Below are 27,298 nucleotides of genomic sequence, written 5' to 3' on the forward strand. Positions count from 1 at the left end.
GCCCCCTTTCCCTACTTCATCCCCCCTTCCCTGGCTCCTGGTTCCCGTCTCTTGTGCATGAGACCCTTCTCTAAACTCATACCCTGTGGTGAGGGTGGAGAGGAGAGGAAGTGGGAGGAGCTGTCCCAGCCCAGGCTCTACTAGATGTCTCCCCCTCCCCCCATAGGCTGGTGGTGGAGTTTCCAGCTACAGGAGGTGCCATCCCATCCTGGCAAATCCGCACGGTCAAGCTGATCCGCTATGTCAGCAACTGGGACTTCTTTATTGTTGGCTGTGAGGTCGTCTTCTGCGTCTTCATCTTCTACTATGTGGTGGAAGAAATCCTGGAGCTCCACATTCACCGGCTTCGCTACCTCAGCAGCATCTGGAACATACTGGACTTGGTGGTCATCTTGGTGAGGGACAGATATCTAGGACTTGGGACATTCTGGGGGGAGGAGGGGGTTCCACTCTGATAGGGGCTCCAAGTTCTTCCATTTGGAGCCCTAAGCCCTCCTTCTGACTTTTGGTTAAATCATCATTTAACAGCTCCCTAAGTGAGATGGAGATGTTCCCCTCTCTCAGCCCTTGGGAAACCCTGTCTCTCACATCTCCTCTCCTCCTCACCCGTTATCTGAGCCCTGCTCTTTTTTTTTTTTTTACTATATGCTGTTCCTTCCTTGTCTTTTACGACCTGTTCTGTGGAAACCCATGCCTTTTGTCTTCTATTCAAATATTCTGCCCCTTCATCTTCATCTCCCTCCTATTAACAGGACACATTCATTTCCTGACCAAAGCTTGGAAGTGGTGGGAGCGGAAGGAAATGACTGGTTCCAGTTCCCTACAGCCCTTTACAATCTATATATTAATATTTACCACTGGCCCCAAACCCTTCTCTTGGGCTTTAGAACACTTAAGATGCTCCCCAGTCATCCTACCCAGTTCTATTTGAACCTGAGATAGTGAACAAGTCAGCAAGGAAGGCTTTTTTCTCACCTGTCTTACCTACCCTGGCTCTTCCTTGGGGCCTCATCTTGGAACTTCCCTGGAGATCCCCTTGCCTTCTCTGACACCCCCGTGACCCCTGTGTGACAGCTCTCCATTGTGGCTGTGGGCTTCCACATCTTCCGAACCCTCGAGGTGAATCGGCTCATGGGGAAGCTCCTGCAGCAGCCAAACACATATGCAGACTTTGAGTTCCTCGCCTTCTGGCAGACACAGTACAACAACATGAATGCTGTCAACCTCTTCTTCGCCTGGATCAAGGTACCTGGCACTCCCACACCCAGCTTTGCTTCAAGGCATGCTCATTCTCCCTTCTTTTTTCCTTCTTCTTCTTCTTTTTTTTCTCTTTTTGAGATGGAGTCTTGCTCTGTTGCCCAGGCTGGAGTGAAGTGGCACAATCTCGGCTCACTGCAACCTCCGCCTCCTGAGTTCAAGTGATTCTCCTGCCTCAGCCTCCTGAGTGTCTGGGACTACAGGCGCCTACCACCACGCCTGGCTAATTTGTGTATTTTTTGTAGAGACGAGGTTTCACCTCATTGGTCAGGCTGGTCTCGAACTCCTGACCTCAGGTGATCCGCCAACCTCAGCCTCCCAAAGTGCTGGGATTGCAGGAGTGAGCCACCATGCCTGGCTTTTTTTTTTTTTTTTTTAAAGACAGAGTCTCTCTAGAGTGCAGTGGCACAATCTCAGCTCACTGGAACTTCCACCTCTCAGGTTCAAGTGATTCTCTGCCTCAGCCTCCCAAGTAACTGGAATTACATGTGTGTACCACCACGTCCAGCTAATTTTTGTGTCATTCTCCCTTCTTCAATGTGTGTCTCATTTTCTTTGTCTGGCTTGGCAACTCCTGTGGCTTCCATAGGCCCTTGGCATGGTCTTTTCAACACTTTTCCCTTTTCCTTCTTCATGCCTTGGTTCAACATGGTCCTTCCAGATATTCAAGTACATCAGCTTCAACAAAACCATGACCCAGCTCTCCTCCACGCTGGCCCGCTGTGCCAAGGACATCCTGGGCTTCGCCGTCATGTTCTTCATTGTTTTCTTCGCCTATGCCCAACTCGGCTACCTGCTTTTCGGGACCCAAGTGGAAAACTTTAGCACTTTCATCAAGTGCATGTGTGTGTCCTGCCCCCTTCACTCCTTCACTCCTCCCTGGCCCCTCACCCTCCAGCTCCATGGGTGTATGTATCCTTGGGGAAGATGAGTATGTGCGTGTGGGCATGTCTGCGTTTAAAGCATCTGTGTGAGCGTCTCCGGAAGCCCTGATGTGTGTGTGCTCAAATAATCTAAGCACCCTGCGCTGTGTCTATCAGATTGGGGTGGACGTGTGGTGAGGGGTCTGTCTGTGGTTAGGAAAGTGGGATAAGGGGGTGTTTATTAGGCTCTAGGTAAAGCCCAGACCTGGTCTCTCAGTTTCACTCAGTTCCGGATAATCCTCGGGGACTTTGACTACAATGCTATCGACAATGCCAACCGCATCCTGGGCCCTGCCTACTTTGTCACCTATGTCTTCTTCGTCTTCTTCGTGCTCCTGGTGAGGGTCTCTCTGAGGGGTGGGGACAAAGAGGGCCTGCAGGGTGGAGTTTTTGTCCCAGTATGTCCCTCACTCAAGATTGATAAGTTCCTTAAATCAAGGATGGAGAGTGAGTAGGGGGGGCGGGGTGGGGGCAGATGTCTGGATCTTCTGAGAGATGGTTAATGTAGTATTAACCAGTTTGCAGGTTTGCAGAGTATAAGGGAACCTGCAGACTCCCTCAGTAAAATCAAACCCTCATTCTCCAAGGATGAAAAGGGGAGAAAAGTGCCTCATGAGGAGTAGTAGCTGCACCTGGAAGCTTCTATGACTGTCCTCCAAGACTCCCCTTCTTCTGGGGATCTCATGCTGGTTTCTACTGCCACTACTTGGTAGTTCTCTCTCCCTGCCAACCAGGAATAATCTGGATTTTAATTAATTAATTAATTTATTTTAGACAGGGTCTCACTCTGTCACCCAGGCTGGAGTGCAGTAGTGCAATCTTAGCTCACTGCAACCTCTACCTCCCGAGCTCAAACTATCCTCCCACCTTAGCTTCCTGAGTAGATAGGACCACTGGCATGGTCGGGAGCCACCACACCCAGCTAATTTTTGTATTTTTTGTAGAGACAGGGTTTTGCTATGTTGCCCAGGCTGGTCTCTAACTCCTGGACTCAAGCAATCTGCCTGCCTTGGCCTCCCAAAGTGCTGGATTACAGGTGAAGGCCACTGTGCCTGGCTCTTGGATTTTATTCTTACTAACAAGGCCGGTGATTTTATTTGATCAATGGATGGGGATACAGATATGGATTGCGGGGTAGATGGTAAAGAGATCATAATTGTACTCTCACCCTGAAAAGCTTCTAGTTCCAATGATTGATGGGCCCTTATATGAAGGAGGTCTGTGGCATATGTTAGGGTATCTCTGTGGTCAGAAAGGCTACTGCAGCAACTGAGAGTGAGGACACCAGTTTGGTCAAGAAGCATGATCCATCTCTAACAGAATTGTGCTGAAAGGCTGGGCTCTGGGGACCCTGAGAGGCAGGGATTGGTGGGCTGCCGAGCTGGGATTGAGAGCACTGACTCCTTTGGAACACAAGTCTTGGACATTAATGGGGTCAGTGGGCTCAATCCTTCCAGTGGGTCTGGAGGTGAGGACCCAGGTCCCCACTTTATTTTCCAGAACATGTTCCTGGCCATCATCAATGACACATATTCGGAAGTCAAGGAGGAGCTGGCTGGACAGAAGGATGAGCTGCAACTTTCTGACCTCCTGAAACAGGTGACTGCTCAGTCTCCTTGAGCTACACATTTTCATCAGTGCTGCAGTCTAAGTCTCTGTGTCCTGGTCTGTTCCTGACTGACTGAGGTGCCTGTGCCCTCGTGTGCATTTAATTTATCCTTGGAAGCCTGGCATACTATGAGTGGGGCTGGGGGCCAGGGATGTGTGAGCAGCTTGTGAGAACTTGTGCCTACTTCCTTTCCCTTTCAGGGCTACAACAAGACCCTGCTAAGACTGCGTCTGAGGAAGGAGAGGGTTTCGGATGTGCAGAAGGTCCTGCAGGGGGGGGAGCAGGAGATCCAGTTTGAGGATTTCACCAACACCTTAAGAGAGTGAGCAACCAGAGACCCGGCCTTCTCTAATACTAGTCTCTTGAGTCCTCAACCCTCAACCATACTTCATTTGCCTATAAGCCTTTGGTTTTGGTTTAGGGGCCTCTGATCTTGACTTGCAGGCTTCAGATACGTGCCCATAGGTCTCTGCTCCTGACCTTCAGAACTGTGCCCTTGGTTTAAAGATCTCTGACCACGATCTATAACATCCTGGATCTTGTTGAACAACTCTTAGGAACCAATGTAATAATTCCCTAATCATTGAATACACAGCCCACTCCCACAAAACTCTGATTTTTGTTCTATGCTTCCCCACGAACACTCATCTATTCCTTTAGCTATTCACTCCCTGATTCCCAGTCAAACATATTAATACACATTGAACAAATACATTGTGAGCACCAGCTGCAGATCAGGCACTAATAGACAAACTAATTTTATTTTATTTATTTATTTTTTGAGACAGAGTCTTGCTCTGTTGCCCAGGCTGGAGTGCAGTTGCACAATCTTGGCTCACTGCAACCTCAGCTTTCCCGGGGTCAAGCGATTCTCATGCCTCAGCCTCCTGAGTAGCTGGGACTACAATCATGTGCCAGGACGCCTGGCTAATTTTTGTATTTTTAGTAGAGATGGGATTTTGCCATGTTGGCCAGGCTGGTCTCAAACTCCTGGCCTCAAGTGATCCACCTACCTCAGCCTCCCAAAGTGCTGGGATTAGGAGACAACATAATTAAATGGGACAAAGTCTTTGTTTCCTAAGAACTCATAGACTTGCAAATAAACTGAATCACAGAAGAAGTTCAACAGAAGTGACTGGGAGTAGAGGGTGATCAATTCTATCTCTGAGCTTAAGGGAAGGTTTCCTGGAAGGGGTAATGTCTAAATAGGGTATTGGAGGATGGATAGCTCACAAGTGGACAAACAGAGGAAGGCTGTTCCAAGAAGAGATGAAAACACATATGAAAGCATAGAGGTCTGAAACCAAGCAACATACACAGGAGGAATAAGTAGTTGAGCATTGCTAAGGTATTAAATCAAGGGGCAGGGACAGGGGGTGGTCATAGCAGGAGATGAGATGAGAGAAACAGGCAAGGGCCATACTGAGAAAGGCCACACTACCACTCTGCCAAAAGAATAGGGTGGCAGAAGGGGTTTCAAAAAGGGACATTTTTAGACCTGCATATTAGAAAGGTTAATTACTTTAGTTGTATTGTGGACGATGAATTTCAGGGGTAGGGAGTAAAGGGAAAGCTGGGGGATAGCAGGCTATTTAGAGACAAACAGATTTTGCAATAATCCCTGTAGAAGCTCATGAGGCCCTGAACCTAGTAAGCAGGAGTCAGGAGAGGAAGAAGAAATAGAACCAAGTGTTTTCTTGGGGGTAAGATTGCTAGACTTTGGAGAACCTTCTTTTCTAGAAAGCAAAACTTTTGCCAGAGTCAAGCAAAAGAGTGAGGAAGTCCATAACTGAGAGGTCACAGCCAGAGCTGGGCAGAAATCATTTCATCATCCTTTTCTCAGACTGGGACACGCAGAGCATGAAATCACTGAGCTCACGGCCACCTTCACCAAGTTTGACAGAGATGGGAATCGTATTCTGGATGAGAAAGAACAGGAACAAATGCGACAGGACCTGGAGGAAGAGAGGGTGAGCTGGGTTGATGGGTGGAGAGACAGTGTAAGGAAATAGCTCACCCTCCCCTTCCCCCAACACACCTAGAACACAAACCCAACCTGAAAACTCTCCCATAGACAGTAAAGATCTCTCTAGAACAGTAGTTCCCAAACTGCTGCACATAAGAATACCCTGGGGGGCCTTTAAAAATCTTCATACTCAGGACACACACTCTAGACCAATTAAACCAGAATCTCTGGGTGTGGGGCCCAGACATCAGTACTTTTAAAAACTCTCTAGGTGATTCCAGTACATAGCCAAGGTTGAGAACCATGCTTTAAAATACAGGCTCAGGGAAAAATGACCAATTGCCCAAGAATCACTGATAATTCCCTCAGAGGACTTACCTTCTTCTGGGAATTTTCAAACTCAGATTCTTGGCTGTCCCTACTCTGCCTGCTCCATCCCAATCCAGTGTAGACCAAAAAAAGTCAAAGGCAGGGTGACAGCAGTCTAGAAAGTGCCAAGAATACTGGTAGTGTCCCTCCTCTGCTAAAATGAGTTGACCTCTAGTAAACACCTCATCCATCAAGGCTTCTAGGATCTTGTGTTTTCTTTGAGAGGTGACTCCTCCAGAGGTTGGTCCGGCACCACCACCCTGACCCTATTGTCTCCAGAGTCTGGGAGGGAAGGGGAATAGCAAGAACTAGAACCTGAGGCTTGATCCTGAGGTCCTGGTAGAGGGGGTGATAGAACAGGAGCTGATGGCTTCCCAGAGTTATCTCCTCCCCTCTAACCTCTGACTTCCTGAGCAGGTGGCCCTCAACACTGAGATTGAGAAACTAGGCCGATCCATTGTGAGCACCCCACAAGGCGAGTCTGGTCCAGAGGCTGCCAAAGCAGGAGGCTGGGTTTCAGGAGAAGAATTCTACATGTATGTGCAGCCAAGAAGGACTGGCTCAGGGCTGGCAACACTTCTATTATGATACCCTATCTTGTACTTTTCCCCACAACTTTCCAATTATCTGTCCTACCCCAGGAGGAACCTCTGCTCCCCTTTAATTCTGCCTGCAAGGCTGGGTCTTCCCTTTCTGTTCCAATCCGGACACATGCCCTTCTATGAACCCTGCCTCTTTAGACATCCAGTCCCCAGACACAGATTTCTGCTCCATTAGTCTCTCTCAAATCCCGCACAGGCTCACAAGGAGAGTTCTGCAGCTGGAGACTGTGCTGGAAGGCGTAGTGTCCCAGGTTGATGCTGTCGGCTCAAAGTTGAAAATGCTGGAGACGAAGGGGTGGCTGGTTCCCTCCCCAGGCGTGGTGAGTGGCCCTTCACCTGGTCCTCTTAGTTCTGCACAGCTGAACTCTGCCATCTTTTCCACTCAGTGGGTGGGGCAAGAGTATTTTTGAAAGACTTATGTTTTCAGGCTCCTGGGGAAACATGTTTACAGTGGTCAGCCTATCAGCAGAGATGGGTCATGGAGATAAGGCCTGGAAGTTGCTTGCCCTGGCCTAACGGCTGCCTTGGCCACTCTGAGATGGTCTGTGTCAGTCTGTTTGGGCTGATATAATACATTATCATAGATTGGGTGGCTTATAAGCAACACAGGTTTGTTCCTCACAGTTTGGGAGGCTGGGAAGTCTAAGATCAAGATGCCAGTAGATTCAGTATTTGTTGAGGGCCCACTTCCTGATTCATAGACAGCTGACTTCTTGCTGTGCCCTTTCATGGTAGAAGGAGTAAGGGAAGTCTATTTTATTATTTTATTTTATTTATTATCATTTTTTGAGATGGAGTTTTGCTCTTGTTGGCCAGGCTGGAGTGCAATGGCACGATCTTGGCTCACTGCAACCTCCGCCTCCTGGGTTCAAGTGATTCTCCTGCCTCAGCCTCCCAAGTTGCTGGGATTACAGGCAAGCGCCACCACGCCCAGCTAATTTTGTATTTTTAGTAGAGATGGGGTTTCTCCATGTTGGTCAGGCTGGTCTCGAACTTCTGACCTTGGGTGATCCACCCACTTCGGCCTCCCAAAATGCTGGGATTACAGGCATGAGCCCATTCATATGTGCTACATACTCACTATCTAATCCCCTCCCAAAGGTCCCACCTCCTAATACTATCACATTGGGGGTTACAATCTCAAAGGATGAATTTGGGAGGGATGCAAACAGTCTATAGCAGTCTGAGTTCTCTGGAATCAGATACAGAGAAAAGAAAAGTGGTACACAAACTATTTCTTCAAATTATTTGTCCCTTTCTTCTTCCAACAGGAGGAACAAGCTATTTGGAAGCACCTGCAGCCAGCCCCAGCTGTGACCCCAGACCTCTGGGGAATCCAGGGTGGGCAGGAGTGTAGTGAGGAAGGAGGCCTAAAGCATCAGACAGCAGGCTCCCCTCTCTCTGCCTCCCCACAGGCCCCCTCACCACAACCCCTGCACTTCTAGGACAACAGGTCCCATCATGGCTGCTGCTGAGCCCCACCCAGAATCTGGCCTTTTGAGCCAATGTTTGTGTGTGTGGTGGGCATCATGCTTAGGCTTGTGACTCAGTGTTTCTGTGTGTCGCCACATAGCTCTGTGAAATAACATCTTCCACTGGGCCTTTTACTCCCTGTGTACTTAGCTCTGTGTGTTAATTAAAAAAGAAAAAATTAGCAAACAGGATAAAGGGAGGGAGGGTAATGGCTCTTCCTAAGCACCTGGATAGCCATGGTGTGTGAAAAAGGTAGAAACCAAGACAGTAGGCAGTATCTACATGTCTTCCTACTTCCCAGTGAATCTTATTCTTATCCTTTGTGCATCCCAAGATCTATTACTAGCACCCATGGGTTTCTCGTTTTCCCCTATAGAGGTTCCCTATAAAAGAGAGAGGAAGCCTTAGAGGACAGGAGACTCTCACGTGGTGAGATTCCAATGTTGCAGAGGAATTAAGTATGAGGCACTCCTGCAGCAAAGGCTATGAAGGATCTTCTGCAAGAGGCTGCCTCCTGGTCCACTGAACCTGGGAACTGAGTGGGCTTTAACCAGGAGATAAAAATGGAGCCTGAAGGGAATCAGGCAAGGAAATGACCTCAGGATTCAGAGATCTTTGAATTAATATGTGGTGGGTTCTGACATTCTTCCATAAGACCATGTGGGTTTCCATGGTGGCTATCAATAAAACTCCTTAGGAAAACTAGGAGTTTGCATTTGCTTCTGGTATTATAGAGGGAAAAAAGGCTGAAATTGTGGGCCATCCACGTGCCTGGGCTGGAATAGTTCATGCTCTCCAGGAGGTATAGAGTAGGTGCAGTGATGTGAAGGAGCTGGGCTACTACAGGAATCCTCAAATAAGAACTTCTAGGCCCAGCACGGTGGCTCACGCTTGTAATCTCTACATTTTGGGAGGCTGAGATGGGTGGATCACTTGAGGCCAGAAGTTCCAGACAAGCCTGGGCAAAATACTGAAACCCTGTCTTTACTAAAAACACAAACAAATTAGCTGGCTGTGGTGGCACGTGCCAGCAATCCCAGATATTTGGGAGGCTGAGGCATGAGAATTGTTTGAACTCGGAAGGTGGAGGTTGCAGTGAGTCAAGCCGAGATTGCGCTACTTTACTCCAGACTGGGTGACAGAGCGAGACTCTGTTTCAAAAAAAAGAACTGCTGGTTCGCAGGAATGGCTTGAAATAGTGGCTACTATGGTTGCACCATGGGAAAAGTGAGGACAGGTGACAAGTGAGACTCAGTCCTCAGAGTGGAGACAGTCAGGGTAGGAGGGCTGGGGATAAGGGGTAGCTGGTGTGTGTGTGTATGCATATGGTGTACTGGCATCGGGGTGGGGTGAGAGGTTGCAGATGGAGGATAACCAGGGATAAGATAAGAAACTCCTACACCAAGATTTTGGGTGTCCAGGAGCCTGCCTGAGGCCTGTTGAATATCTCCTCTCCCTTCTTCTGTGGCCTTTATCCCTCCTCATTTTGCACCTTCGATTGCTCCCCAGTCACTTCTTCTCATCTACCTCTTTCACTCACTCCTGTTCTCCCATCCCATTAAGTACTCTGTACACCTAGGAGGCTTGTGAAACAGTTTAAATGCAATTAAGATAACCAGAGTGTATCCTCAGCCCTAAAAAAGTTACAGTCCAAACTTTCTTCAAGAAAGGCTGTATCAACTGAAGAGAAGTAGATGCCTGTCTGCAGTTTTAAGAAATAGGGGCCAGTGAGTTGGTGTTAACCCAGGACATTGGGAGGGAGAGTATTTAGGACCAGGGATTAATGCCTGAAGGTTTCCCCAAAGCGTGGACGAGACAACCTGTAAAACTTTGGATTTCCTGAGCCATCTTTTGATGACTAACTCCAGTGCGGAGTGTCATGGGAGGGGGCAACCTGTCTTTAGTGGTTTTGTTCAGCAGGCCACAAACAGGGTTGACTATTCCCAGACGGGTCATGAGTGGTACAAGACGAGTGATCCCTCCAGGGTGTGACTGTAGGGATGAGCCAGCCCTCAGTCCCAGACGTCGCGACTGTTGGCAGTGGATCGATTCACAACAGCCTGGCGTAGCTTCAGTTTCGGCTCCGGAATCACCCTTTGCTGTGTCATAGACCTGAAGCTGGACTGGACTGCGAGGTGCAGGACTGCAGGGTCGGCCGGGTGGGCGGGGCACACCCAGTGCGCATGCGCAGCACCCCGGCCCGGAAACAGCGCAGGGTCAGCCATGGCGGCTGCAGCCGAGGGCGTACTGGCTACCCGGCGTGATGAGCCCGCCAGAGGTACCCGGAATGGATGAGGAGGAAGCGTCCGGTGGGGGGCCTGGGGCTCCGTCTCGGGAGGGCGAGGTTGAGTGTGTGATTGGCTCACCTGGCAGGAACGGGCTGGTGGGAGGAGTACACTTGTCTCTGCGCGCGAGTGTTTGTCCTGTCAGGGTGACTGGGATGGTTTAGCAGGGGTGCCGGGTATCGGCGAGGGGCTGTGCGAGGGAGGCGAATTGGTGTGTCAGATGGGCAGGGACGCCGTGAAGGACTTGAAATTATGGCAGATGGAGAATGGAGCCGACTTGATGGAATGAAGGCAAGTGGAGGGATGTCGGAACAGGCAGTTTTGGCTGGATTAGCACCGGGTGTAGGCGGGACACTTAGTCATTCTCCCTTGGCCCAGACGATGCCGCCGTGGAGACAGCTGAGGAAGCAAAGGAGCCTGCTGAAGCTGACATCACTGAGCTCTGCCGGGACATGTTCTCCAAAATGGCCACTTACCTGACTGGGGAACTGACGGGTAAGGCTGGGTCTGGGTTGATTGGGGTGCGGTTTGGCCCGAGAGGCCTGGGAGATGGTTAACAGCATCAGTCTGCAGCTCCGTTCCTACCCTGCATGCCCTGAGACAGGCCTCTTGGAAGTTTGGGGACGTCATGAATGGGAGAGAAAGAGAATACAACTCTGCAGGCCTCTGTAACATAGACTAATGAGAAAACAATGACAAAAAAGAATTAATATCCAGCAACATTAATCAAGAAGTGCTTCCTTGGGGAAAGTGTATTTTGAGCAGGGTTGTGAAGGGAATTGTTGGTGGAAAAGGGGGAGATGATACAACTAGTGAATGACGTGGTATGTGCAAGCAGTGTGTTTGGCTAAAGCAGATGTGTTTACTGGGGTAAAGGGTAATGAGGAACGGGGAATGACCTGCAGATTTAGGGACCTATTAAGTTGGTCTGAGGATTTGATAACCCACCCTTTGGGACATGACTAGTGTTTGATTGTTTCCCAGTGGACACATGACCTATGTGTGGAGGAGGATCAGAAAGTGAAGTATGGACCGGGCGCGGTGGCTCACACCTTTAGTCTCAGCATTTGGGAAGCCGAGGCTGGTGGATCACTTGAGGTCAGGAGTTTGAGACCAGCCTGGGCAAAATGGCGAAATCCTGTCTCCACTAAAAGTACAAAAGTTAGCTGGCCGTGTTGGCAGGTGCCTGTAATCCCAGCTACTGGGGAGGCTGAGGCAGGAGAATCACTTGAACCCAGGAGGTGGAGGTTGCAGGTTGCAGTGAACTGAGATCATGCCACTTGCACTCCAGCCTGTGTGACAGAGTGAGACTCCATCTCAAAAAAAAAGAAAAAAGGAAAAAGAGAAAGAAAGTGAAGTCTGGGCCAGTACAGCATCTCAAAAACATTTATTAAATTGTTTCACTTCTCCAGAAAATTACTGTAAGCTAAATTTGTGAATGAGAATCTATGAGAAAAGGCTTGATACAGAATAGTAGCGTTGTGAATCTGTAATTTTTTTTTTCTTTTTCTGTTTTTAAGAGACAGGGTCTCATTATGTTGCCTGGGCTGGTCTTGAACTCCTGAGCTCAAGTGATCCTCTTTCCATCTATTTTGGTTTTAAGCCTGGTATCCAGTCTTAGTCTGCTTCCATCCCTCAATATCTACTTGAACAAGTCCTATAAATTCCACTTCTGTAATGTTCTTGCTCCTATGCTCTCCTTTCCATTCCTTTTACCACCACTCTGCCTGAGATCTTCATTACTTTTCTTTTATTATTATTATTATTATTGTTATTTTTTTAAATATGACCAGACACGGTGACTCACGCCTGTAATCCCAGCACTTCAGGAGGCCGAGGTGGGTGGATCACCTGAGGTCAGGAGTTCCAGACCAGCCTGGTCAACATGGTGAAACCCTGCCTCTATAAAAATGTAAAAATTAGCCAGGTGTGGTGGTGCACGCCTGCAATCCCAGCTACTCGGGAGGCTGATGCGGGAGAATCACTTGAACCGGAGAGGTGGAGGTTATAGTGAGCTGTGATCGTGCCATTGCCCTCTAGCCTGGGCGACGGAGGGAGACTCTGTCCTAAATAAATAAATAATAGAGACGAGGTCTGCTCCGTTGCTCAAGCTGGTTTTGAACTAATGGCCTCAAGTGATCCTAATGCCTCAGCTTCCCAAGATGCTGGGATTACAGGTGTGAGCCACTGTGCCCAGCTGTGACTTTCTAAGTTATCAGCCTGATTATTTATTTGTTTGTTATTTTTAGCAAGAGAAACCAGGTAACAAAATGTAGACCTTTGGCTTCCCTTTAACAATTCCAAAGATTTGGCGCTACTAGCCCCAGCATTCTTTCAACTATAATTGACTAGAGCTGAGCAGCTGCCTCTTTTAAAAGGACTAGTGCTATCTAATTTGTCCTTACCACTTCCTGTTTTCTCCCCTAAGAAACTGAGAACTAGTGTCAAGTGCCATTGATCACTGTTATTTTTATTAGTAGCAGTACAGAAATGGTTTTCTATACCAATGCCTCTGTCAAAACTGGTAAAGCAAATGATGGGCAAAGAGGACCACATATTCCAAGAAGTAAGGGGAAGCATATCTCTTCGTGGAAGTGAATAATTTTCTTATGCATTTAATGTGCAAACACTTGGCTTACTTTACTCATTTACATTATCTTGCTGGCTTCTAGGTGTTTGAATACATCACCCCTGTTTTATTTTATTTTATTTAGATGGAGTTTTCACTCTTGTTGCCCAGGCTGGAATGCAGTGGCACAGTCCCGGCTCACTGCAACCTCTGTCTCCCCGGTTCAAGCAATTTTCCTGTCCCAGCCTCCCGAGTAGCTGGGATTATAGGCACATGCCACCACGCCTGGCTAATTTTTTTGTATTTTTACTAGAGATGGGGTTTCTCCATGTTGGCCAGGCTGGACTCGAACTCCTGACCTCAAGTGATCCACCACTTTGGCCTCCCAAAGTGCTGGGATTATAGGTGTGAGGTGCAATGCCTAGCCGTGACCTTTGTTTTAGAGAGACTAATTTGATAGCAGTATCAATATGAGAGTATAGATATGGGGGAGAGAGAACAGAAAGAGATGAGCAATAATTCAGATGAAAAGTAATAGAGGACCAGGCACCGTGGCTCATGCCTGTAATCCTAGCACTTTGGGAGGCAGGAGGATTGCTTGAGGCCAGTAGTTCAAGACCAGCCTGGGCAACATAGCACGACTCCATCCTTGTAGTCTTGTCTTTTCCCCTACCATCCAGAGGTTACATGCTCCAAGTAATCTAATAATAATAAAAGAAAAGAAAAGTAATGATGATCTGAGGCAGAGTGGTGGTAAAAGGAATGGAAAGGAGAGCATGGGTGCAAGAACATTACAGAAGTGGACTGTATAGGACTTGATTAAGTAGATATTGAGGGATGGAAGCAGACCAAGATGTATCTGAGGTTTTAAGCCTGGGTGGTGCCATCAGCCAAAATAGCTGGAAAGAGGAACCATGTTTAGTGTGAAAATATTTTCAGTTTTGGGTTGACTGCTTGTTGATGCAACTAGGGAACTCAGGTGACTTATACATTGGATTCCAGAGCTCAGAGACTGATCAGAGCACAAGAAACAGATTTCAGAGTCACTTTCATAGTGGTGCGATTGGAGGCTGTGCAGGATGAGATTGCCAAGGAAGAGCTTAGAAGTAGGTAAGAGAGCCTAGGCTAAAATGTCAGGGAATGTGTATATGGTGCACTTAATTTGTTTTTAATAACACTTAACATACCTAGGTTTCCAAATGATTTATTATATAATTAATTTAAAGCAAATTGTTCTTTTCCTATGATTGTTATTCTTACTTGCACAAATGCTTTATTGAATTTAAGAGTAAATTGATATTTCCTCTTAAACTAGGCTAGTTTCTAGCATAATCCTGGGAATACCCATAGGTATGTGCTACCCACATAAACATCAGTTACGTGTTACAGCTGAGAAAAAGCTGAGCGCTGATAGTTAAGGGGGTCTGATAAGAAAGGATCTGGCATAGAAATCTAAGAAGAGCAGTTAGAGATTAGAAAATCGGTGTAGTACAATGCTATAGCAGCCAAAAGAAATGAGCATTTCTCAAAGAGAAAGATCAGTAATGTCCAAGACAATGAGAGGTTTAAGAGGATAAGAACTGAGCAAATGCCATGGATTTGGTGGTTAGCAGGGCACTGATGACCTTGGAGCATGTAATCTCTGGATGGTAGGGCCATAGACCAGACTGCAAGGGTATATGCAAGTTGCAAGTAAATGTTAAGGAAGAGGATGTAGTGAGTGTCAGCTACTTTTTCAAATTGTTTAGCAGCGAAGCTCCTTTGCTTTACTGAGCAAATGATACAGGTGTAGCAGAATAGAGAGAGTGCTTTTGAGCTGGAGGAAATCTGAATATATTGCTATAGAGAGAGGAAGGTGCCAGGAGAGAGGGAGAATTTGGAAGTGCAAGTGAAAGGAGATGATTGAAGAGAGGCCCTGAAGAAGTAGAAGTGTTTGGGATCAAGGCCACAAGAGGAGGGGGGCTGTCTTGGCAAGAATAGAAACACTTCTGCCTCTTGGGAAGATATTAAGATCCAGAGAAGTTTAGAAGTAAGGCAGAGAGAAAAACAAAAAACAAAAGAAGTAAGGCAGAGAGAAAAACAAAAAACAAAAGAAGTAAGGCAGAGAGGTTGAAGCAGCTTATGTTTATAGACTTGGCCTTGGGAAAGTTGGAGTAGAGGCCATTTGCTTTGAATGGGGATAGGGAAAGAACTGAGGATATGAGAAGCAGACAGATGGTTTGGAACTGTCACTGCATAAAATGCAATATAGAATTATACATGGTAATACATGAGTTAACTAAGAAGTAGTGAGGTCCTAGCTGATTGTGTGTGTGTGTGTGTGTGTGTGTGTGTGTGTGTATATATATATATATATAATTTTTTTTTTTTTTTTGAGATGCAGTCTCACTCTCTCACCCAGGCTGGAGTGCAGTGGTGCGATCTCAGCTCACTGCAACCTTCGCCTCCCGAATTCAAGCAGTTCTCTGCCTCAGCCTCCTGAGTAGCTGAGATTACAGGTGCCTGCCACCACGCCTGGCTAATTTTTTTGTATTTTTAGTAGAGATGGGGTTTCACTATCTTGACCAAGTTGGCCTTGAACTCCTGACCTTGTGATCACCCACCTTGGCCTCCCAAAGTGCTGGGATTACAGGCATGAGCCACTGCGCCCGGCCTGATAGTATGTATATTATATGTCTGTATGTTAAATGTTTTCATGCTGTAGAAGTACCAAGACTATTTTACCTCCCTTTTCTTAGGACATGAGTTTATTATTTCCCTTTGTAACCACGATCCTGAACCTTCTGGATCTTGCTTGGTTTAAATAATTTTCTGATTGTTGCCTGAATTTCTACTGAGACTTTCAGAGTACATAGGCTGAGTTATAAATGTCATAGATCAAAAGTGGCCCACTCCATTGACACTTCCTTGGTCCTGCCTTGAACTACCACTTAGCCTATACTCCCACATTCTAATGATCTAAGACAAATCTTAAAGGCATTACGTCTTCTGTTTAATTTTCAAGCCACCAGTGAAGACTATAAGCTCCTGGAAAATATGAATAAACTCACCAGTTTGAAGTATCTTGAAATGAAAGATATTGCTATAAACATTAGTAGGAATTTAAAGGACTTAAACCAGAAATGTAAGTAATAATATTTTTAATTAAACATGTTTGTATTTAATGTTCTTTTGTGCTTGGGGCCATGGAGAAGAGGAGGGAACATGACATCCTTGTCTCGTGGGAGCTTGTTTTCTAAAAATGAATTCCAAATTTAAGATGAATCTCTTCCATTCTGAGGATGAGCATGTTTTGTTGGTATGGTTATTTTTGCTTCTAAATCTTGATTTTATCAGTTTATTCCTGGAAGGGAGGGGGCGAAGGAGGGGTGGCCAGATTCTAATGAACTGATTTACAAATCCATAAAGGATTACTCTATAAGCAGAAAACCAAAAACTCTATAATGGAAAACACTAATTTAGAGTAATTGAATATATTTTTTCCATTGACTTATTATTTTTGTGTTCCTTGTCTCTAGGGTGCTCTTTCTTGGTATGGGAGTACCCAAGAAACAGAATCAGTAATGGAAAGATTGCTCGAGGAGCAAGAAATTAAAAAGAATGGAAAATTAGTAGATGAGAGACACTAAGTCTGGGCCACAGTTGAGGCTGATCAACTAGCTACTGTCTTCTAAAGCACCTGCCCTGCTAGTGGTCAGAATCATGTCACTCCACCTAATCTGTCTTAGCATAGCTGGAGAGACACTAGCATTATTACTTTTCCACTCTTTTCCTATATTCCTTGTTAATAAAACCATATAAACATGAGTTTTTTCTTTGTTTTTAAAGATGCTGGACTACAGCCTTATCTGGATCAGATCAATGTCATTGAAGAGCAGGTAGCAGCTCTTGAGCAGGCAGCTTACAAGTTGGATGCATATTCAAAAAAACTGGGTAACCGTTTTTATTTTTGTTTTGATATAATAAAGAGTGCCTCTTGGCCAGCATGTCCTTAGTAAACGTAATAGTTAACATTTATGGTGTGCCTACAGTGATCTATTAATCTTCACAAAACCTTAGTAATTTATTATTATATTAATAAAAACAACATTTCCCGATTACTTAATGATATATCAGGCACTATTCTTAGTGCTTTACATGTATTATGTTTATTTTTTGTTTTGTTTTTTTTGAGACGGGTTTCATTCTTGTTACCGAAGCTGGAGTGCAATAGTGCGATCTCGGCTCACCGCAACCTCCACCTCCTGGGTTCAAGGGATTCTCCTGCCTCAGCCCCGCCAAGTAGCTGGGATTACAGGCGTGCCACCATGCCCGGCTAATTTTGTATTTTTAGCAGAGACAGGGTTTCTCCATGTTGTCAGGCTGGTCTCGATCTCCCAAGCTCAGGTGATCTGCCTACCTCGACCTGGCCTGTATTGTGTGTTTTATCTTCCCAATAATCTGAGGTGAGTACGTGATTTTTGTTTTGTTTTGTTTTTTGTACTTTTAGTAGAGACGGAGTTTCACCATGTTGGCCAGGCTGGTCTTGAACTCCTGACCTCGTGATATGCCTACCTCAGCCTCCCAAAGTGCTGGGATTACAGGCATGAGCCACCACGTCTGGCTTAAGTACATGATTTTTATCCCTATTTTGTAGGCAAGGAAACTGGTTTAAGGGGATGAGTAGTTGCTTAAGGACACAAAGCCAGTACATGTAAGAGCCATATTTCTAAGCAGGTCTGTTTGCTTACAAAGCTCAAGTTCTTATTTATAGTTGAGAAGGCAGAAGCACCTTTAATAATGTAGATAAATATGTCTTAAACAAATAGTTGAGGATTTTCTTGAAAGATCACTTTTCCTTTGAGGAAGAAACTGGTACTTTTAGTGCTTGTGGCTTACTAACTGGCTCTGGCTCTTACATACATGGTTAAAAGTAAAGAATTTAGTGGTTTTTTGTTTTTTTGTTGTTGTCTTGTTTTGTTTTGTTTTCATAAGAGATGAGGCCTTGCTGTGTCACCCAGGCTAGGGTGCAGTGGCGTGATCATAGCTCACTGTAGCCTTGAACTCCTGGGCTCTAGTGATCCTCCTGCCTCAGCCTCCTGAGTAGCTGGGACTACAGGTGTGCACCATCGCATCCAGCTACTTTAAAAAATTTGTTTTTGAAACAAGGCCTTGCTGTGTTGCCCAGGCTGGTCTCAAACTCATGGCCTCAAGCAGTCCTCCCACCTCAGCCTCTCAAGTAGCTGGAATCACAGGCCTGAGCCATCACATCTGGCCTGAGTTTGTTTTTGTCCTAGATAACATTTATAGATTATTTTATTTTCATCATTTAACAAGGGCTGATTACTTCAAGAGAGTAGTTTGTAGTAGGCTAGGGTTTGATATGGGTGGTGATTAACAATCAGTTTTATTTTCTACAGTTACATTTAGCCAATGATTACTGTGAACCTTACTGTGTAGAAGGCAGGGGTAACCTTACCATGTAGAAGGTATCTTGGTTCACCGTAACCATTTGTGACAGAGTCCCTTTTTCTGTTAAAATTGTGAAACCAGGTGCTTTCATGGTTTTAATAGAAAAATGAGATGTCACAGTAAGAGGCTTATTTGATGGCCTTTTAAATCTCTGTATCTTTCAAAATTGCTTTCCTGGAGTAAGGTGTAAGGATAAGAACATAAAAGAGGAAACATACATTTATACTTCCTGAGGGTTCCAGTCTGGTTCCAGAGGGCACCTGGGACAGTGCTGAGAGAGGCAGTTTTTCAGTAAGGCTCCCGATAGGTCAAGTGACAGATCTGCCCCATCCTGGTGGAGCTGTCTAAGCAGATGCTGTTGACAGGGTTAGAACTTCGTGAACCTGTGTTAGGCTCTCGATTCTGAGTGTCTGTGCTTGAATTCTTATTCCAAGTTCTACAGATCAATGATCTGTATATTTGGACAGATGATGAGATAGAAGCTAATAGATTTTTAGCAATATAATACGTATTTTTTTAACTTGACTGGAAATGCTAACTAAAAACTCTTTGTAAGAGCCAGTTTTAAAAGATGTAACTCTCCCTCATCCCTCACAGAAGCCAAGTACAAGAAGCTGGAGAAGCGATGAGAAACTTATTTCTATGGGACAGAGTCTTTCTTTTTAATGTGGAAGAATGTCTTATAAAACCTGAATCCTGAGGCTGATGAATTGTGAAAACTCCTCAAAAGGAAACTATGCTGGTCATCCCAGGAACATCTCAATGTTAGAGTAAACTGGAGGACTGTGGCTATTCCTGAACCTTCTTTGAGGCAGAATCCCTCAGAATCTCACACTTATAACTCCCTACCTTTTACTTGAATGCTTTACCATATTCAGGACAGAGACTCTCACAAAGTTCAGAAAACAGCTGGGCTTACCAGTGAAATCAAATGAGAGGACCTATTTTCTCTGGTAGTGGTTGATTACTACATTATTTTCTTAAGTGGCTGGTTTTTGAGCTACTATGTAAATGGTTGTTTTTTCTGTTAATGATGCTAATGTGTTGTAAACAAGATTCTAAATTTAAAAAGGAAAACAAACTTGTTCTTTGCAGCTTATCACCTTGTGAATGTTGGTAACTTACTTTTCCGTAGTATTGCAAATAACATAAAATCTTAAAATAATTCCAAGCTGAATCTTCTAGATTGAGCAGAAATGGTGAAAGGAGTATTGATAACTTGGCATATGTGATGGGCCCCTCTTGTTTATTTTCTGTGTGAGTCAGATTGACATGTGGCCAGTTTTGGAAATGTGATGAAAACAAAGACTAGATGGGTATGTGTGTTTATGTGTTGGATGGGGAGTTGAGGATTGCCACTCATAAAATAAAGGATTTTATAAAATGCCTTCCTACTGTGTGTGTGGATCGGGGGGGATCTTAGGGACCTAATCGACTTCTTTTCACACTAAAGACATCAGACAATGGGACATACTGACTGACCAGTCTAGGTTGAAAGATAGGCAGCCTTACCCAGAACACAACATTAGCAGCTGAGAAGGTGTCTGAGGTCCCCAATTACATATCCCAAAGAGTTTCTTACTTCTGTTTCTGTCGTTTCCCCTCTGTTCCAGATGGTCATCATTTATCCTCTGTTCTTCTGGACTGTTGCTGTGGGCTCTTCTCATCTTAACTGTCCCTCCATACCACCCTCCACACTGCTGCCAGAGCAGTCTTAAAAATATAAACTGGCCCCATTACTCCCGCTTAGAACCCTATAGTGACATATCATGGCCTTTTTGAAAAAACTAGACTTTCATTACACATACAAGTCCCTTATGTTTTTTCGTTTGTTTATAGACAGGGTCTCTATTGTCACCCAGGCTGGAGTGTGGTGGTGTGATAATAGCTCACTACAGTCTTGACCTCCTGGGCTCAACTGATCCTCCCACCTCAGCCTCCTGAATAGCTAGGACTACCAGCATGCTCCACCATGCCTTGCTAATTATTTTTTATACAGATGGAGTCTCACTATGTTGTCCAGGCTGGTCTTGAACTGGCCTCAAGTGATTCTCTTACCACAGCCTGCCAGAGTGCTGGGATTGTAGGCATGAACCACCATGCCTAACATAAGGCCCTATTTAAACATCTTTTTAAAACTTGTAATATGTATATTATTTTCTCCCATTATAAAAAATAAAAAAAGAGAAACTGTAACTCTACCATTTCAACATAGAATCAGTCTTACCCCTTCCAACCCTTTTCCTTTTCCGTGCATGTATTGATCTTTTTTTGTTTTTTTAGACGAAGTCTCCCTCTGTTGCCCGGGCTGGAGTGCACTGGTGCAATATCAGCTCACTGGAACCTCTGTCTCCCAGGTTCAAGCGATTCTCCTGCCTCAGCCTTCCGGGTAGCTGAGATTACAGGTGCCCACCACCACGCCAGGCTAATTTTTGTATTTTCAGTGGATGGGGTTTCACCACATTGGCCAGGCTAGTCTCGAACTCCTGACCTCAAATGATCCACCCACCTCAGCCTCCCAAAGTGCTGGGATTACAGGCGTGAGCCACTGTGCCCGGCCATATTGATCTACCGTTTTTATTTCCTGTTACACTGTGTTCAGCTATCTTTAGCCACCTTAAATTCCCATGGATGAGTTTTCATAAACTTTTTTAGAATAGATTTAGATTTACAGGAAAGTTGCAAAGATAATACAGAATTTCATGGATGAGGTTTTTATATTGATATGTAATAGATGTATGTATTTTCAGAGTGTGTGATAATTTAATACATGTATGTAATGTATAAATATTAAATCAGAGTTATTGGGATATCCATCACCTTAATATTTATTTCATCTTTATGCTAGGAACATTATTTGAATTATTCTCTTCTACCTATTTTGAAATGTACAATAGATTAACATTAGCTATAATCACTCTTCTGATCTATCATAGGTCTTATTTCTTCTGTATTTGTGTCCACTAATCAAACTCTTTATCCTCACATCCCCACTACCTTTCCTGGCCTCTGGTAACCACCAATCTACCTCCATCTCCATGAGATCCACTTTTTTAGCTCCCATATGTGAGTGAGAACATGTAATGTTTGTCTTTTCTGTGCTTGGCTTAGTTCAGTTAACACAATGACCTCCAGTTTCATCCATGTTGCTGAGCGTGACAGAATTTCATTCCTTTTATGGCTGAACAATATTCCATTGTGTATATATACCACATTTTCTTTACCCATTCCTCCACTGATGGGCACTTAGGTTGATTCCATATTTTAGCTTTTGTGAGTAGTGCTGCAATAAACATAAGAGTGCATATATCTCTTTGATAATGTTGATTTCCTTTCTTTTGGACACATACCCAGTAGTGGAATTTGCTGGATCATATTGTAGTTCTATTTTTAGTTTTTGGAGGAAACTCCATACAATTTTCCATAGTGGCTGTACTCATTTACATTCCCACCAGCTGTGTGTAAGAGTTCCTCTTTCTCTGCATCCTTGCCAGCATCTGTGAATTCCTGTCTTCCTGATAGGAAATTTTAAGCGGGATGAGGTGATACCTTGTTGTGGTTTTGATTTGCGTTTCTCTGATGATTAGTGATGTTGAGCATTTTTTCTTATAGCTGTTGGCCATTTGTATGTCTTGAGAAATGTCTATTTTTGATCTTTTGCTCCGCCTCCTTTTTTTTTTTAAGAGATGAGTTCTCATTATGTTGCTCATGCTGGAATCAAACTGGGTTCAAACAGTCTTCCTGGGGCTGGGCTTAGTGACTGAGGCCTGTAATCCCAGCACTTTGGGAGGCTGAGTAGGTGGACCATCTGAAGTCAGGAGTTCAAGGCCAGCCTGGCCAACATAGTGAAACCCTATCTCTACTAAAAATACAAAAAATTAGCCGGGCATGATGGTGAGCACCTGTAATCCCAGCTACTTGGGAGGCTGAGGCAGGAGAATCTCTTGGACCCCGGAGGTGGAGGCTGCAGTGAGCTGAGACTGCACCACTGCTCTCCAACCTGGGTGACAAAGTGAGATTCCATCCCCCCACCCCACCCCCCCAAAAAAGAAAACAAAAACACCACCTGCTTCAGCCTCCTGGATAGCTGGGACTATAGGCAAGCATCACCACATATGGCTTTGCCCATTTTTAGATAGGATTATTTATGGTTTTTTTTGCTATTGAGTTGTTTGAGCTCCTTGTTTTATTTATTCTGGTTATTAATCCCTTATCAGATGGATAGTTTGCAAAAATTTTCTTCCATTCTGTGGGTTGTGTCTTCACTTTGTTGATTGTTTCCTTTGCTGTGCAGAGCTTTTTAGTTTGATATAATCCTATTAGTCTATTTTTGCTTTTGTTGCCTGTGCTTTTGAAGTCGTATACAAAAAAATTTTTGCCCAGATCAATGTCTTGGAACATTTCCTCAGTATTTTCTTCTGGTAGCTTCGTAGTTTGAGGTCTTTTTTTTTTTTTTTTTTTTTTTTTTTTTTTTTTTTGAGACGGAGTCTCGCTCTGTTGCCCAGGCTGGAGTGCAGTGGCCGGATCTCAGCTCACTGCAAGCTCCGCCTCCCGGGTTTACGCCATTCTCCTGCCTCAGCCTCCCAAGTAGCTGGGACTACAGGCGCCCGCCACCTCGCCCGGCTAGTTTTTTGTATTTTTTAGTAGAGACGGGGTTTCACCGTATTAGCCAGGATGGTCTCGATCTCCTGACCTCGTGATCCACCCGTCTCGGCCTCCCAAAGTGCTGGGATTACAGGCTTGAGCCACCGCGCCCGGCCAGTTTGAGGTCTTAATTTAAGTCTTTAATCCATTTTGATGTGATTTTTGTATATGGTGAGAGATAGAGTTGAGTTTCATTCTTCAGTTTAGGGCTATCCAGTTCTTCAAGAATCATTTATTGAAGAGATTGTCCTTCCTCATTGTATGTTCTTGGCACCTTTGTACTTTCGGTACTGACTAAAATGAGTTGGTTGTAAATGCATGTATTTATATGTGAGTTTTCTATTCTGTTCCATTGGTCTATGTGTCCATTTTTATGTCAGTACCATACTGATTGGGTTACTATAGCTTTGTAGCAGATTTTTAGGTTGGGTAGCATCATGCCTTCAGCTTTGTGCTTTTTGCTCAGGATTGCTTTGGCTCTTTGGGGTCTCTTGTGGTTCCATATAGATTTTAGGATTTTTTTTTCTATTTCTATTTCTTTGGAGCAGCAGTCCCTAACCTTTTTGGCACCAGGGACCGCTTTTGTGGAAGACAATTTTTCCATGGACGTGGGGGGATTTTTTTTTTTAATGGTATGAACCATATTTATTGAAAACATTATTTCTCACCTTTCTCAAATTGAAGACTGCAAAAAATAAGAGCAGTGCTTTACTGAGTTGTCATTAACCTTGAGAGCAGTGGCGCTGCCTCTCCACGCTCTGGGTACAGTGGAAACCGTGGCTGGTGCGTACCACATCTATCCCACCTCGCTTTACAAAACAATTCTGATGTCACTATCGTGGCCGGGCGCGGTGACTCACGCCTGCAATCCCAGCACTTTGGGAGGCCGAGGTGGGCGGATCACGAGGTCAAGAAGATCGAGACCATCCTGGCTAACACGGTGAAACCCTGTCTCCACTAAAAATACAAAAACAAAATTAGCTGGGCGTGGTGGCGGGCGCCTGTAGTCCCAGCTCCTCTGGAGGCTGAGGCAGGAGAATGGCGTGAAGCTGGGAGGCGGAACTTGCAGTGAGCCGAGATAGCGCCACTGCACTCCAGCCTGGGCGACAGAGCTAGACTCCGTCTCAAACAAAAACAAAAACAAAACGAAACAACAAAGTATCGTACATGACATTTACCTTAGAAAAAGAGAGCTGAGTGTAGGGATGGGGGATGGTTTGGGGATGAAACTGTTCCACCTCAGATCATCAGGCATCAGATTCTTGTAAGGTACGCAGCGCCCTAGAACCCTCGCATGGGCAGTTCACAACAGGGTTCCAGCCTCTGTAAGAATCTGGCACCACCACTGATCTGATAGGAAGTGAGCTCAGGCGGTTATTCTCACTTGCCCACCGCTCACCTCCTGCTGTGCATCCTGGTTCCTAACAGGCTACAGATGGGTACTGGTCCATAGCCCGGGGGTTGGGGATCCTTGCTGTAGAGAATGCCATTTGTATTTTGATAGGGATTGGATTGATCTGTAAATTGCTTCAGGTAGTGTTGTCATATTTTTTTTTTTTTTTTTTGAGACGGAGTCTCCCTCTGTTTCCCAGGCTGGAGGCTGGAGTGCAGCAGCTCACTGCAAGCTCCGCCTCCCAGCTTCACGCCATTCTCCTGCCTCAGCCTCCCGAGTAGCTGGGACTACAGGCGCCCGCCACCATGCCTGGCTAATTTTTTTGTATTTTTAGTAGAGACGGGGTTTCACCATGTTAGTCAGGATGGTCTCGATCTCCTGACCTTGTGATCTTCCCGCCTAATTATTCTAATCCATAAGCGTGGAATATCTTTCCTTTTTGTGTGTGTGTCCTCTTTAATTGCTTTCATCAGTTTTTTAGTTTTCCTTTTATGGATCTTTCACTTCTTTGGTTAAATTGATTCCTACGTAGTTTATATTCTTTGGTAGCTATTGTAAGTGAGATTGCTTTCTTGATTTCTTTTTCAGATTGTTTGCTGGTGGTGCATATAAATGCTACTGATTTTTGCATGTTTACTTGGTATCCTGCAACTTTTACTGAATTCGTTTATTATTTCTAACAGTCTTTTTCATGGAGTCTTTTGATTTTTCAATATGGATGAGTTTTTATATCTTACTTTTGTATCCTTTTCTGGGAATTATTACCTGCTCAGGTTTGGCAAACTTCTACTCATCTTCAAGATTCAGTCTTGAGTGCCACTCCTGGGCGGTGTTGTATTATCCAAAGATTAGGAAAAAATGCATGCTTATATGCCAGCAAAGCAGAGCCATCAGTGTTTATGAGGCAAGAAACAAAAAGAAGCCTTGCAGGCTGTGGGAAAAGCCAGAACTTTGTAGTTTTGTTTGGTTTTTGAAACAGGGCTTGCTCTGTCACCCAGGCTGGAGAGCAGTGGCAAGGTAATAGCTCACTGAAGCCTCCATCTCCTGGGCTCAAGTGATCCCCCAACTTCAGCCTCTGGAGTAGCTGGGAGTATAGGCATACGCCACCATGCCCAGCTAACTTTTTTTTTTTTTCAGGCTTCATTCACTTTATTTTTCTTGTATAAAAACCCTATGTTGTAGCCACAGCTGGAGCCTGGGTCCACTGCAGGGAGACTCTGGTGTGGGTCTTGACAAGGTGGTCAGTGATTTCCTGATAGGGAGACTTGGTAAATACAGTCTCCTTCCAGAGGTCAGGGGTCAGGTAGCTGTAGGTCTTAGAGATGGCATCAAAGGTGGCCTTGGCGAAGTTGTCCAGGGTGGCAGTGCAGCCCCGGGCTGAGGTGTAGCAGTCATCGATACCAGCCATCATGAGCAGCTTCTTGGGCACAGGCGCTGAGACGATGCCAGTGCCCCTGGGTGCAGGGATGAGGCACACCAGCACAGAGCCGCAGTGGCCTGCCACCTTGCAAGGGACAGTGTGGGGCTTGCCCATCTTGTTCCCCCCGTAGCCTCTGCGCACGGGGACAATGAAGAGTTTGGCCAGGATGATGACCCCATGGATGGCGGTGGCCACCTCCTTGGAGCACTTAACACCCAGGCCAACGTGGCCATTGTAGTCCCCGATAGCAACAAAGGCCTTGAACCCGGTGTGCTGGCTAGCACGGGTCTGCTTCTGCACCGGCATAATTTTCAAAACCTCGTCTTTGAGAGAGGCACCCAAGAAAAAGTCAATGATCTCAGATTCCTTAATGGGCAGGGAGAAGAGGTAGATCTCCTCCAGGGACTTGATCTTCATGTCCTTGACCAAGCGGCCCAGCTTGGTGACGGGCATCCACTGGTTATCCTTGGCCTTGCCTCCGGGAGCTCCGCGGCCTCGGCCCCAGCCCCAGATGCCACTGCCGAAACCTCCGCGGAAGCCACCGCAGTTCCCCATCCCAGGGCCACCAGGGCCTCCAGGTCCCCCTACTGCACCGGCGTCATCCACCATTTGGTGTTTTCTTGGAGAAGAAGCACTTTTTTTCTCTTTCAAAATTTGTAGTAGAGACAAGGTCTCGCTATGTTGCCCAGGTTGGCCTTGAACTCCTGTTCTCAAGTGAACCTCCCGCCTTAGCCTCCCAAAGTGCTGGGATTACAGGCATCAGCCACTGTGCCTGGCCTGTAGTTCTTCTTTAATCTTATGTTTTAATTATTTTGAATTATTTAGATGTCCTTGATTAGTCTTTCCTTCCCCTCAGTCGTCAGGATCTCTCTATTGTTTCCATTTCCTTACACACTTGTTTTCTACCACTTGGCCTGAACCCTTCAAAAAAGTCAGTATTACAAAAACTAAAACCAAATAGGTAGGAGGGCTTTTGTAGATTAAAATAAACTAGAGACAGAACCAAATGCAAGTGTGAAACTTGATTGGATCTGAATCAAAACAAGCCCCAAATATAAAATCAATTTGGGGGGACAAATGGAGAACTTTAAATATGGATGTATATTAGATAATATTGAATAATTAATGTTAATTTTCGTAGCTGTATTAATAGTATGATGGTTATGTAGGAGGATGTCCTAATCTTAGGAGATGCATGCAGATGTATTCCTGTTGTCTGCACTTTATTTTGTTTTTGAGACGGAGTCTCTCTCTGTCTCCTAGGCTGGAGTGAAGTGGCGTGATCTCGGCTCACTGCAACTTCTGCCTCCTGGGTTCAAGCGATTCTTCTGCCTCAG

General features: G+C 45.3%; 2 protein-coding genes and 1 long non-coding RNA gene across 6 annotated transcripts in view; 2 read left to right on the plus strand and 1 right to left on the minus strand.

The window, feature by feature from the left end:
- Window positions 1-8,901, plus strand: part of PKD2L1 (polycystin 2 like 1, transient receptor potential cation channel) — a 42,788-nt gene extending 33,887 nt beyond the window's left edge. For both annotated transcript variants that reach the window (XM_033185773.1, XM_033185783.1), the window contains exons 6-16: window positions 167-395; window positions 1,075-1,245; window positions 1,919-2,100; window positions 2,398-2,518; window positions 3,681-3,779; window positions 3,990-4,111; window positions 5,633-5,759; window positions 6,542-6,660; window positions 6,923-7,046; window positions 7,998-8,082; window positions 8,576-8,901. In XM_033185773.1, the coding sequence (XP_033041664.1) occupies window positions 167-395; window positions 1,075-1,245; window positions 1,919-2,100; window positions 2,398-2,518; window positions 3,681-3,779; window positions 3,990-4,111; window positions 5,633-5,759; window positions 6,542-6,660; window positions 6,923-7,046; window positions 7,998-8,082; window positions 8,576-8,607 (1,411 nt within the window). In that variant the 3' untranslated portion in view covers window positions 8,608-8,901. The remainder of the gene's footprint in view (window positions 1-166; window positions 396-1,074; window positions 1,246-1,918; window positions 2,101-2,397; window positions 2,519-3,680; window positions 3,780-3,989; window positions 4,112-5,632; window positions 5,760-6,541; window positions 6,661-6,922; window positions 7,047-7,997; window positions 8,083-8,575) is intronic.
- Window positions 4-26,607, minus strand: LOC117068532. Its single transcript, XR_004431162.1, has 4 exons — window positions 26,262-26,607; window positions 21,423-21,431; window positions 1,469-1,476; window positions 4-14 (listed from the first exon to the last, which is right to left on the minus strand). It is a non-coding gene; the product is annotated as an uncharacterized LOC117068532 (long non-coding RNA).
- BLOC1S2 (biogenesis of lysosomal organelles complex 1 subunit 2) lies at window positions 9,996-19,892 on the plus strand. Of its 3 annotated transcripts, none has more exons than XM_033185796.1 (5): window positions 9,996-10,477; window positions 10,863-10,979; window positions 16,058-16,177; window positions 16,882-16,986; window positions 19,102-19,892. In XM_033185796.1, exons 1-5 carry the CDS (start codon window positions 10,423-10,425, stop codon window positions 19,131-19,133), a joined length of 429 nt encoding a protein of 142 aa, XP_033041687.1. In that variant the 5' UTR covers window positions 9,996-10,422; the 3' UTR covers window positions 19,134-19,892. The 3 variants fall into 3 exon arrangements, with proteins under 3 accessions (XP_033041687.1, XP_033041698.1, XP_033041705.1); XM_033185807.1 differs by lacking the exon at window positions 9,996-10,477 and adding an exon at window positions 10,652-10,775; XM_033185814.1 differs by lacking the exons at window positions 9,996-10,477; window positions 10,863-10,979 and adding an exon at window positions 13,386-14,163.
- Window positions 26,608-27,298: the final 691 nt, after the last annotated feature.

The sequence above is a fragment of the Trachypithecus francoisi genome, unplaced genomic scaffold (genome assembly GCF_009764315.1).
Source record: "Trachypithecus francoisi isolate TF-2019V2 unplaced genomic scaffold, Tfra_2.0 Contig01579, whole genome shotgun sequence".
In the NCBI taxonomy this organism is placed as follows: Eukaryota; Metazoa; Chordata; class Mammalia; order Primates; family Cercopithecidae; genus Trachypithecus; species Trachypithecus francoisi.